The sequence below is a fragment of the Eublepharis macularius genome, chromosome 8 (genome assembly GCF_028583425.1).
Source record: "Eublepharis macularius isolate TG4126 chromosome 8, MPM_Emac_v1.0, whole genome shotgun sequence".
Taxonomy (NCBI): Eukaryota; Metazoa; Chordata; class Lepidosauria; order Squamata; family Eublepharidae; genus Eublepharis; species Eublepharis macularius.
Genome location: NC_072797.1, coordinates 30,025,944 through 30,038,089, shown reverse-complemented (window position 1 = coordinate 30,038,089; position 12,146 = coordinate 30,025,944). Strand labels below are relative to the sequence as shown.

At 40.9% G+C, this 12,146-nt stretch overlaps 1 protein-coding gene across 1 annotated transcript in view; it reads right to left on the bottom strand.

Annotated features, from left to right (window-relative positions):
* Nucleotides 1-363: 363 nt before the first annotated feature.
* NDUFS4 (NADH:ubiquinone oxidoreductase subunit S4) overlaps nt 364-12,146 on the bottom strand; it is a 61,123-nt gene continuing 49,340 nt past the window's right edge. The window contains exons 3-5 of the mRNA XM_054986805.1: nt 7,292-7,464; nt 5,676-5,749; nt 364-578 (exon numbers count right to left, since the gene is read on the bottom strand). Of these exons, the coding sequence (XP_054842780.1) occupies nt 475-578; nt 5,676-5,749; nt 7,292-7,464 (351 nt within the window). The 3' untranslated portion in view covers nt 364-474. The remainder of the gene's footprint in view (nt 579-5,675; nt 5,750-7,291; nt 7,465-12,146) is intronic.

Here is a 12,146-nt window from a genome sequence, read left to right as displayed (position 1 = left end):
ATTTTGAACTAGGTACGGAGAAAAAATATAGCTTACAGAACAATGTAAACAATAAACAGGTATTGACTTCTATTGGTTATTAACCTGGTCATCTCTGATTATATTTTCCCTTCAAAAGAACATTAAGAGCCTTTATTTGTGAAAGGATGTTCATTTAAACACCTTATAAAATTACTCTAGAAGGCAAGGCCTGATCTTTAATGTTGCAACTCATTTCAAACATTCCTTTTAATGAATTCCACGTACAGCAATTTCCTAGAGGTATGAACACCCCAAATCTCCTCTCTAAATATAGGGAAGTTTGTAACAGGTTCAATTGGAGACTTCAAAAACATTTTAAATAGACACCACAAGATGCATGAGTAGTTTAAAGGTCAAATTTATTAGGAGATTAAGACATGTATTATACACGGACTATAAATACAGCACAGCTGACTTTATTCACAGTCAGACATAGAGACAGCCAATGCCAACCTATTTTGTGGACACCCTTGTTCTTTTGTTCCAAGAAAAGTTTGCTCCATAAGACTTGGATTTAGGTTTTGGAATCCTCCGCTCTTGAACATCATAGCTCCAGCCTAGGAAAAAACATGTCGAGAATTCTAAACAACACACATAACAGCCGATTATACTGAGCAAGTGCCACACAAAACAAATGCAACTTCAAGCTTTTAAGAGCTAACAAAAAAAGAAATAACCAACGTATTTGATATACAATATGTAATTACTCGCTTATTCTTTTGTAAAAGGCAGTGGAGAATAATCCTTTAAGACAGATATGTCTTAAATGTGACCTACACCTGTTCCCAGGTTTGTCAGATCTCAGGCACTGCATGTTCCAACTTCTGCCGCTCCTGCTGATAGACCAGCATCAACAGTTGACACATGGAGTCCTGTAATCTTATGCATCTACACCTCTCTATCTGATGTCAGGCCAAGTTTTGGAACTATGCATGGTAGCAGAGACCCACAATGTCACAAGGAGAGTGAGAGGAACAAGGAGGTGAGCGTAGGAGAATTTATTAAGTGGCCTTCAAAATCAGGCTCAGCTGCTTTGTCAGACCTTTGCAGACATACCAACTGCTTCCATGGCTTCAAATAAAGGGGCGGCATCAAAGGACGCCAATCTGCAGGAGGGGTTTTTCAACCACTTGCAAACCTGATTCTCTTTCTTAGCCTGCACACAGATTCAGCGGCAGGAGCAGCTCCTCCATATGAGGATGATGTAGAGACAGGGAGATGCTGACTGTAGAAGAAGTCTCTTATATCGATGGCTGGGGTTCAGGAAGGCAAACGAGCTGGATCTTGCTCAGCCACTCAATGAAAGTGCAACAAAGACAACCTCAGGTTTGGAGAAGTAGTGGAATGGGGGGAAAGACAGAGAGTCACGAAGTTTCTTCCAATCTATGCTTATACATACAAGCTAAAATCCAAAGAGTGGTGTTCTACATGCTCAAGTGGGCCTTAGCTTTTATATTCCTTAAGTATCATCCTTCACTGAAGCACAATAAAATATTCTGGAAACTGAGTGAAGTTTGTAATGAAGCATCCAGGTATTTTTTACTGTTCAAAGAATAAAAGTGAAAATTCCACTAAGCAGCTCCTTTGTAATCCAACCATGTTATTCTTTGAAAAATATATGAGTAGTTTGAGGCAAGCACTGAAGACAAAGACCTAATTTTATTCTTTAAATATATTGATTCTTTATATTCTTTATAATTATTCTTTATATACACACACAGTCACTCTCTTTCACACACACCACTCTCTGTAGGCGCACCATATGAAAAGAACAGGAAATGGAGCAGCATATAGAAGGGGAGTAATAATGTTGTGGCATGCCTTTACTGCTAATATTTTACCCAGTATGAACTTCTGATAAAGGTGAATTTTCATCTGGATATATTGAAATTTTCAATAAATGTACTGACTTGAGCATTCAAAAGTAGTATGGCTGCCTTAATAAGTCATAATCAATTGTGGTTTTAAGCCAGGTTATATAAACTTTAGTTAGTCTAGCAGGTGTACATAACAGAGCCTACATTCTTCATAAATCCCAGCTGCTTTTCCTACCTCCGAGCAGAATCCTCAATTGCAATGCCAGGCTGTTGTCAGAGCTTTACAATATAAGCAACCTACTTGCTACTGGTCAGAGGCAATACATGGAAAGAGAACGGGGGGAGGGAGGTGATTTAGGACATGGCAAGCCCAAGCTTCCTTTTCTTCACTCTTGGCTTACTATTGCTAGGCATTCAGTAATGTTTGACAATCTCCCTCTTTGTGCCTAGCTCCATCACTTAATTCCAGAATACTCCTGGTTAAACTGAAGTCTCCAAAAGTTATCTTTCTTTGGCGAGCCTGAGTGGCAGGGAATTGGAAAAGAAGGTAGATGAAAGATGTCCTTAGAAAGCACCATTTATAGCTGAATACAGCTCATGTGGCAAAGTTTTCTGCTGGTTTTTGTGTCCTTTTCAGTATGCAGAAAACCAGAAGGGATGGAGCTACTAATTTCTGTACTCAGGCATGGTAACAAACTGCAGTTAGCAAGCCAAGTACAAACCATGGTGTAGAATGCCACTGTAGTACCCACCAACAAATCACAGTTTGTTGGACAACAGACATAAGTCCTTAAGAACATAGTAAGAACCCTGCTGGACCAGATCACCTAGTCCAGCAGCCTGCTTCACACAGCTGCTAAACAATTACGTTGGAGGCCCAAACAGTTGTTTCTTCATAGCACTGGTATTAAGTAGTTTGCTATAATAACATACTTTGTAAACCGCTCTGAGTGGGCGTTAAGTTGTACTGAAGGGCAATATATAAACCAAATGTTATTATTATTATATCATAATATGGGTGCAGAAGCATGCTCTACATTTTTTACAAGAAGTGGCCAGTTCTGAATACAAAATGGTTGTAAGTGGAAAGTGCCATCTTCCAAAATATCACTGTGTAACTCACCAGATGTTCATCATGTCCCTCTACCCACTTAACTGTCTCACCACCCTGGTAAATACTATGCTCTCAAGTAGCTCCAGAAGACCAAAACAGGTCATGCAATACCAGGGGAAACTCAAATGATCGTGAGAAAACTTAAGTGTCTGAGGAGCTGAGCAAATTGCTTTTTCTCATGTCACTTTTACCTAATTTTCTCCATAGCAGACTGATAGGGAGTGATGGTGATCTACCAAATCTGAATGTGAACAATTACAGTCATTTCATAAAACCACAGCTTCTTTGGAACGGGGTCCGGGTGATGGCTTTTCCACAGTTTAAGGAGCAATTATCTCCATAAGCTGCTGCAGCACAGTAATTAAGTGGTTGGGTTCAAATCTCCCTACTGCCATGAGCTCAGTAGATGGCCTTGGGGAAGCCACTCCTTTCAGCCCCAGCTCCTCAGCTGTATTGTAGGCATAATAACAACACTGACTTTGTTCACACCTCTCTGACTGGGCACTAATCTGTCTAGAAGAGTGGTAAATAAGCACTCTGTTATTATAAACTACTTTTTCATGCATCACAGACTGGCATATTTCACTCCCTATCATACCTTAGACTAGCTCAAGTTTGTCACAATATGACTGCAAGTGAGCCCTGTTGCTCCCTAAACAGTCATGAGATCCTATAGAGATGGATGTTCACAATGGATCTCTCTGTGCACACAGGGTCAGGCCCTGCAAGCACAAAGGTGCTATAATTTCCAGTACCTTTTACAAAATACCTTCAGTACAATTCATGACTAAGAATAAGCATGAAGAAAATTTATCCTTAAATTAAAAAATACATTATTCAGGAAGATATTAGACAGGCCTGGGTTCTACACTCTCCCCTTCATTCCCCTAGAGACAAGTTCAACTTTTGACTCCAGAGTTTGTGAGTGAAAATGAGTTTACGGCCCCTTGTTCCCCGAGTGTTATAAACTAGCACATAAACTACCACATAATTTGGCATCATCTGATCTGCCTGGCAATCTCTGTGCTCAGGAGGCAGAGCCACGGAATTAGCGAGGCTTCACAGGCCAAGATAAAGGGGCACTGGCACAGGCAGACGGGGAAGCTCGTACCTCACCCACACTTACACTGGGCTCCAGGCCAAGCCTCTTGGTTCCTTCACTTCAGTGAGCACTGAAGTTTCTTGTCAAATATTTGAGGGAAATGAGATAAAGAAAAGGGCAGAGATTTTTATGCCAACACTTAAGGGGCTGTTGAATAGTTAAGAGAAATCCTCCTCTTCAAAAAGGCTCAGACTAAGATGTTAAGAGTGACAGATTCAAAACAAACTTTAGTTTAGCTGTGAAGACTGCTAGTTAAACACTTGTAGCCCTGAATAAACAGATTATCATTGTGATACAACTGGAGTACTGCCTCAGAGTTTCTCGGCAAGAGCACCAAACTAAATTCAATCATAAATTCATATTGGGCATCTGTTAACTGAGAGGTTAAAGATCCCCAGGATTAAATGTATTTCTCTGAAGTAAAGTTCACTGTTTTCAGTGGGTTTTGCTTTCAAGTAAGTACACTCAGTAGCAGAGGCTGCCTCCCCTCCTCATATACAAAACTCATGAGGATGTGTGCATGCATGACTTCAAGCCATGCCAACTGATATAACTTGAGTTACAGGATCTGAGCCAAAATGCTCTTAAAATATTACACTTTGACTCGGTAGAAAAGTGTACTTTTCCATTGATTTTTCTAAACACAAATTTCTTAAAAATCATACACACACACACGCAAACACACACACATGCCTTGTGGTCTCTGTAAAATAAACCATGTTCCTTCATGTCTGATGACAGAGGATAACCAAGTTGCCCCAGGTTACATAGCAATACACAAAGGATGTATTACATGATATGTTCTCCACAAATCCTAAGTGTTTCCAGTAGTAACCACAAAGTATGGAACCCGAATGAGACACTTAATATATTTTCTTCTGGGTATGGCAGCAAAGTTGCTCAATGATGTGACCCAGCACTTTGGCCAATGATGGCAAACCCTACTCACTGGGGAAGAAATGGTCTGGAACGACAGAAACCACAGTACAATGCAGCATCCGAGCCAAGCATTCCAGGCTGGCTACATACAGAGAAGCTTGCCTGGGAAGTTTGTTATACACATTACACAGGGAAGACATTTCTCAGTGGGCAGGGGAGCAAGGGTCACAAAGAGGGAGGGGAAAGAGAAGAACTGCTCTCTTTCTCTTCCTGCAATGGAGAAATATCTGGTGTTTTCTCAGAACCCCACTAAAATTTTAGGTGCTCAAGAAAAAAGTACTGGCAATTCTGTAATCTTATTAGTACACCTTGCCCCACTTCTTAAGGATCATAAGCTTACATAAAACATATACCCAGCAACTCACATGGTGGTATACTGGTAGATAACAAGCGTTAGCCACTGAACAGGGTCCCTTCTAGAAGATGTTTTTAGGTGGCAGAAGCATGGAAGCTGCTATGGCAGCTCCATGAAGACGTGTGGCTACTGGGTGGGTAGCAGTACTAGCACAATGGCTGAGGTCGGTCGCCTGTGCAGAGTGCTGGTACCTGGTCAGAAGCCATACAGTGCTGAAACAGCCTCAATGCAACTATCTTGTATGTCCTCTGATAAGAGCATCAGATCACCTTCCCCATTCAGTGATGCTCAGTGGTAAAAGCTGGTACAAGCTGCTGTTGCACATACCATTTTTTTCTGCAAATGCGATAGCTTCTTCTTTTGTAGAAAAAGTTAGAAACAGATTGGACATAGGATCAGCCCTGTAAAAAAATAAAAGGAGGAATTTGATTAAACTCTTTTAAAAATACAAAGCGAGTTAATATCCATGCAAGAAAACAACCCATATTAAAACCAACTACACGACAAAGCATCTAACCATGCTATTTCCTATTGAAGCACACCTACCTAAGGCGCCATTTTTACTTCTACAGAGCCCCAAAAGGTGGGGTGGAGTGTGGAGGAAAACTGGACTTTGCAGAGTCAGAAAGACAGCAGGAGACAACAGAACTTCTACTTGTAGCCCAATTTCATAGTTCTATATAGGAAAAAGACTGAACCATGGAAGGGCCAAGGATTTCTAGTCTTCCACTTTCCCTCTCCAAGTGAAGGAAACACGCAGCCCAGCCCAAAATGCTAAGCATGTGCAGTAGTTTCCTTTTCAGAATGCCTCTTTCATGACTAACCACCACCACCATCACTAAAATAGAACTTCCAGTACTGCCAGGGGAAGCACGATGAATTCTCAGAATTTATGAGAATACATACCGACTGTTGAAGTGCCTATGAAACGATATAAATCCCTCCCAAGGTCACAAAAGGAAGCAAGACGTTGAGGATATCAGACAGTTGTCTCCTTGCTAAAATGCTCCTTTGGTAAGTAATTTTTTAAAAAAAGAATCCCTACAAAGTCTTTAGCATCTCCTAACTTAAGACGGCAAGCAGACAGATTATAAGCAATGACTCATCATGAACTGAATAGATGCAACATTTTGTCTGAAGCCAGTGAAAACCCTCTATTTGCAAGGTTTTAATATGGAATTTAACAAGTGACCGTAATGTTATCAAGGTGCTGCTGTGTGCTATTGCATTACAAAAAGCACACCAATTTGGATTTTGGCAGTCACTCAATATTAAACTAGCAGAAGGAAACTGACTGTATTTTTTCAGTCGTTGTTGTCACTGCGGCACTCCTTGTAACTAGTGGCAAATTCTTAAGCTGACTTAGTAATTGAAATAAAATACACAGGAATCATCTACTACAACCTAATTTCAAAAACAATATGCCATAATCACACTTGGCATTTGTATAGTACGCTACAGAAGCACTTCACAAATATTGCCTCATCACCCTTTTTAAACAGACTGTAAGTGGGTCAACGTTATTATTACCATATAGGAGATGAAAGTGGAGATATAGAAGGCTTGCCTATGCTAAGGAGATTTTTTTCTTTAAACTGCTTCCCACAAAAGGTTCAACACTGACTGGACTAATCTACATCAACAAAATATAACTTAACATAACTGCCTGTACATTATGAGCTTTGAAAAAAACTGCTTCCCCAGCACCCATTGATACTCTGTTGCCAAGTCCTAAGCAATTCAGCTATTTGAGCAGCTGTACCAATGAGCAGTTGGAAGGGCTGCAACATCTCTCCGAGAGGCTCTACTGCAACATCAGAAGAGATCAGCCAATGGCAGGCAAGACAGAAAAAGATTGCCGTATTTACAAAATCACAGGATGAAGAAATTCAACTGCATTCACAGATGATGTATTGTGCTTATACTAGACCTTCCATACTTACGAAGATGCCCAACCCATCAATGGATTTTCCCAGCGTTCCCTTGTGTCAAATTCCATCTTCCACTTTTTGGTGTTGTTCACACCTGCTTGCATGGCGTTACGGGCTGCAACAAAAATGTGAACTTTTCTGGTTTTAATATGCTCCTCTGGTACACCAGTTAAAGCTGTAATGTCCTATAAAACAAAACAAAAAACAAAACAAATGACCAGTTTCAGACTATACATGCAAACTGGCTCACTGAAATGAGTTTCATTGAAATGAAGCATATAACCTAGAAGAAATACGTCTGATATTGTTAGAACTGTTCGAATCTTCTAAACAAACTGAATGTTGGCTTGCAGGGCCATATGCTAATGCAGCTCTTTGGTGCTATGGACTAGTTTGAATACAATCCTTATTTTTTTAAAAAAATAACCAACGCAGATAAGGGATTGCAAGGATGGACTCCCCTCACAGATATTTTCCCTTGCAGATATTTCTCCAGGGGATACCACTGCTAGCTGGTGTTGTGTAATAACTAAGCAGTTGAGCTCCAATGTAGCACTTAGCTAGTTTGAATCTCACTACTGCCATGAACTCACCAGGGGGCCATTCCTCTCAGCCCCTGCTGCCCAGCTGTATTGTGTGGATAATAACATTGACTTTGTTCATTGCTTTGGGTGGACACAGATCAGTCCAGAAGAGCGGTATGTAAGTGAATGGTTGTTGTTGTTGTTAAAATGCACAAGAACTTAGTTTGGACTAGTTGTGGTGACTCAGAGCTACTAATTCCAAGTATATGGTGTACAGATTTTACCCAAATAGGTCAATTATTTAGCAATTTACTAAAAAAACATTGGGTTCATAGACTGTTGGAATTTCCATCCTGAGATTTCTGAAGATTCCTGTACAAGAGAGGCTCAAAAGCAAAGCCATTAACAGATTTTGAAACTATCAACTGGAATCTGCCTCTACACTTGAGGAATTCTATGGGTTTGTCAGGGCCAGCCCTCTTCAGGTGGTTTTCTGGACTAATAGAGGACTGCAGTGGCAGTAGACGCCTTCTTAAGTCCTGGTGTACACTCAGAAGCTTCCCCATCTGGCCCTTTGAATCCTGGGACAACACTGCTACAGCACCGACAAGCTTCAAATCAGCTACAAGCTGCAAATGAACTCAAGAAACAAAGTCATGTTATTTATTCATGTTTAAACAGAGAAACAAAATGGAACTGAAAAGCCAATATTCTGGTGACATGTTGTGGGGAACAGTTTTCTGAGAATTCCGTGCAGGTCGATGGGCAGGGGGATTACTGGGGCGATGAGTGCAGGAAGGTAAACAGAACTCTGGGCTGTAGTTGCCAGGTTAAATCTAACAAATGGGAGGTCTTTGTTTCATATCTGTGCTAGATGTTCCCTATACAGTCTTTTCTCTCATCTGTCTATTGTCCAATTTTATGTTTAATTTTTCTACACAAAGAATGGGATTGTTCCATCCACTTCAAACCCTTGGGACTTGATGGCCTACAAAAGGAAACACTTTCTGGAAAAACTCTCAGTAATTCAGTATAATTTTTCCAGCCATCCTAGTCCTCTAACATCTGTTGATGAAAGTTCAGATCATGAGCTTCCTCATTTTTCAGAAGCTACCACAAAAAGCTTTCAAAAGCAACTCAAAACTGCCACCTACTTGGATTCTTATAAATTTGATGCCAGCAGGAGAGGCTTGGACTCTCTTCCCTTGCCTCTCTCCAGGAACAAAAGTTGATCTGGTGCAGGCCCAACTACAAGCAGACAAAACTAATCCAAACCAGTGATGACATGACTTAAATTTGAGGAGGCAAACAAGCTTAAATAGCACACTGGAGGTTTTAAAATAAGCCTCAAGCTACCAACTTTAGTCTCTCTTCTGTCGCAGAGTTTAAAAGCTCTTCAGATTCTCAACAGATGATGGGGGGGGGACATGTCCTTCACCCCCTCCTCCTTTTTTTTGTGTCACTTTATAAAATAAACTTGGAGGGATCAGTCACAACTGCCAAGTGTGAAATGTTTGTCTTGCATTTAGAACTAAGGGGGGGGGGAACCCACAGGAAATTACAACACGTAAAAGCTGAGCTCTGACTACCTAAAGCAAACTGTCAAAATATTTTAACAATTTAATCATAAATGTTTTCTTTGAGCCCAAGTAGTGTTTATTTTGAATACTGGTCTAGTCAAAATATGAAGACACACCAATTATTACTCAAAAATGTTGCAATATACAACACTACACTCTCTCTGACAGACTGACATTTGATTGCTAAAAAAGAAAATACTGGAGAGGTTGTTTGGGCAACCAATTGTGCTTCACACAATGCATTTCACCTGCAGTAAGAAGGAGGAGAGGCTTGATTGTCCTGGCTTGTCTGTTTATAGAAACTAACTGGCAATATATCCGTTTTCACACAAACATAGCCCTGGGGTTGAGGTATGTAAAGCAGAGAAATCTAACATTTCATTGACAGGCGAGAGAGAGAAACTCACTGTTTTCCCAGGGTGCAAGGTGTGTCTCAGAAATATATTATCTAACTCGGAGAAATAAGTTAAGATGCAAAGCAAGGAAGCAACTATAAAGTGAAAATAAATATACAAGAGTGACTATGCATCATGTTTGGACTGTGTGATTTGAGTATCATGTGGTGCCCCATGAAAAGTTCTCACCTTTTGTGTATGTTGTTCCTATTGCTTAGTTTTTGTTCTTGGATTTTAAAAACCTTTTCAAATTTTATTCTTTTAGCTTTCTCTTTCCAAGAACTCTTTTCATGTATTGGCATAGCAATAATACAGTTCTGCTTTGCCAGATGGCTGCAGCACCAGCATGAGGCAATTAGGATCTTCGTGCTCACAGCCGCGCTCAACAAAATGATAACGGTACGAAAAAACGTCACCACACCAATATTCCCAGAGGATCAGTAGAAACACCACTACCATTTGTCAATCTATATGTTGCTTGGCAACCATGTCTCCACAGAAGACATGCAAGAAAGGCACCAATAAGTGTGTAGTGAAGGCCAAATGACCCCTTGGTGTCCCCCCAACCCATAGTGAAACCAGAAAAAGACCACAGTGCCTTCCTCTACTTAGGCTGACATGATGCTGTAAGTAGAAGTCAGCCCACAGACTTGTCAGAAGTATGACTTACTGCCTCCATACGAACAGTTTCCATCATGCTGCACAGCACATGTCTACACTGATCTCTTAGTGAAGCGTGCCAGCATTAAGGGGAAGAGGGAGCTAGGGACACAAGCACCAAGAAGAACTCCACTAGAACAGCAAGTTCATGGGAGGCAGCACTACAAGCTGCCCAATAGCTCAGTGTGAATGGGCCTTGCAATCAGAAAATATGACTTTAAATCTCACCCCAGCACAATAGTCTTGCCTTAAAGGAGTCGTGCTTGGTTGGCTCCCGATGGCCCCACACAGACCACACTGACAACAGCTAGAAATTAGACACGAGAACAGTGATGGGTGCCTCTCCCCCATTATCTCTGGTGGACCCATCAGTTGTAGTTGATGGGAAGAGACTTGCACATGAAACCTGTGTTCTCCACATGTCCAATAAGGAAGACTGTTAGCCAGTACATACGCTAATGCAGGGTGGGAAAGAGAAAACATGCTCTGTGGCCATGTTGATCTGCAGTAGAACAGTAAGATTTGAGCCCAGTAGCACCTTAAGGATCAACAAGCTTTTGAGAGTGAAGTTCTGATGAAAGGTCATATCCAGGAAATCTTTTTGGTTTTTGAGGTGTTACTGCACTTAAATCTTGCTGTTCTGTGGCCCTGAGTGTTATCTGTATACTTAAAAAAACCGTTATATCATTTTACTGTATTTTTCTGCTTAGTATCAGAAACAGCTTTCTTAATTATTCTGCCTGCCCTCTCTAAGTCTACCATGGACATTAGTTGTAGTTTCCCAAAATACATAATCTGTCAAACTAATTATCACATCCCTGATTTGTGCATCTTCAAACAAGTCTCCTTGGTATCATTCTTTTCTTTTTGTGCCTGTTCAGATTCTTCAGTTCTTCCTCCCATGCCATCTACTTCACTTAATCCTCTGTGCATGTTCAGAACCATGGCCATGCAAGCCCATATCTCCTCTGGTTGCTTTTTTGTTTTTAAATGCATGGGTAATAAGAAGTGGCAACCAGAATTGCATAGATACCTGGCACTGGCCAAGTGGAACATTCACTTCTCTACTCACCTGTTCCCCCTGCTGGCATATTTGGAGCTGAGCAATTTGTTTGCTTTGCTTATACTCTACTCTGTTGCACATGTGGCATCCAGAAGTGCATTTTGTACTCCAGACTCTCATAACATATGTGCACCTATATTTCACCTAGAGCTTCAGAGCAATAATAATATATTTTCTCCAGCTCAAATCTCCACTGGTCATAGAAATATGTTCTCTAGACAAAGAGAAACTGATGTTGCTGTAGCAAAATTAGGACTCAGCAAAGAAGTAGACAGGAGCCAGGATCTTGTATCCACCAAAGAACAAGGAAGGGATTGTCTATACCTGACTCGTCTACGCAACAGGAACCCAAAGTTAACTTACAACACTATTATCCCTTCCTCCATTTTATCCTCACAACAACCCTGTGAGGTATGTTAGCCTGAGAATGATTGGCCCGAAGTCACCCAGTGAGCTTTCATGGCAGAACAGGGCTTTGAACCAGATCCTAGCCCAGAACTGGGCTGTCAACCTTGCAGAAAGACTTGTCACAGGAAGGAGACCTTCCTACTTAAAGCAACACATCAGCCCTGAGGTATTCTATTTACTAATGAAAATTAAACAAACATTCACACACATACACCATACATCTTAAATGTGTAGTGT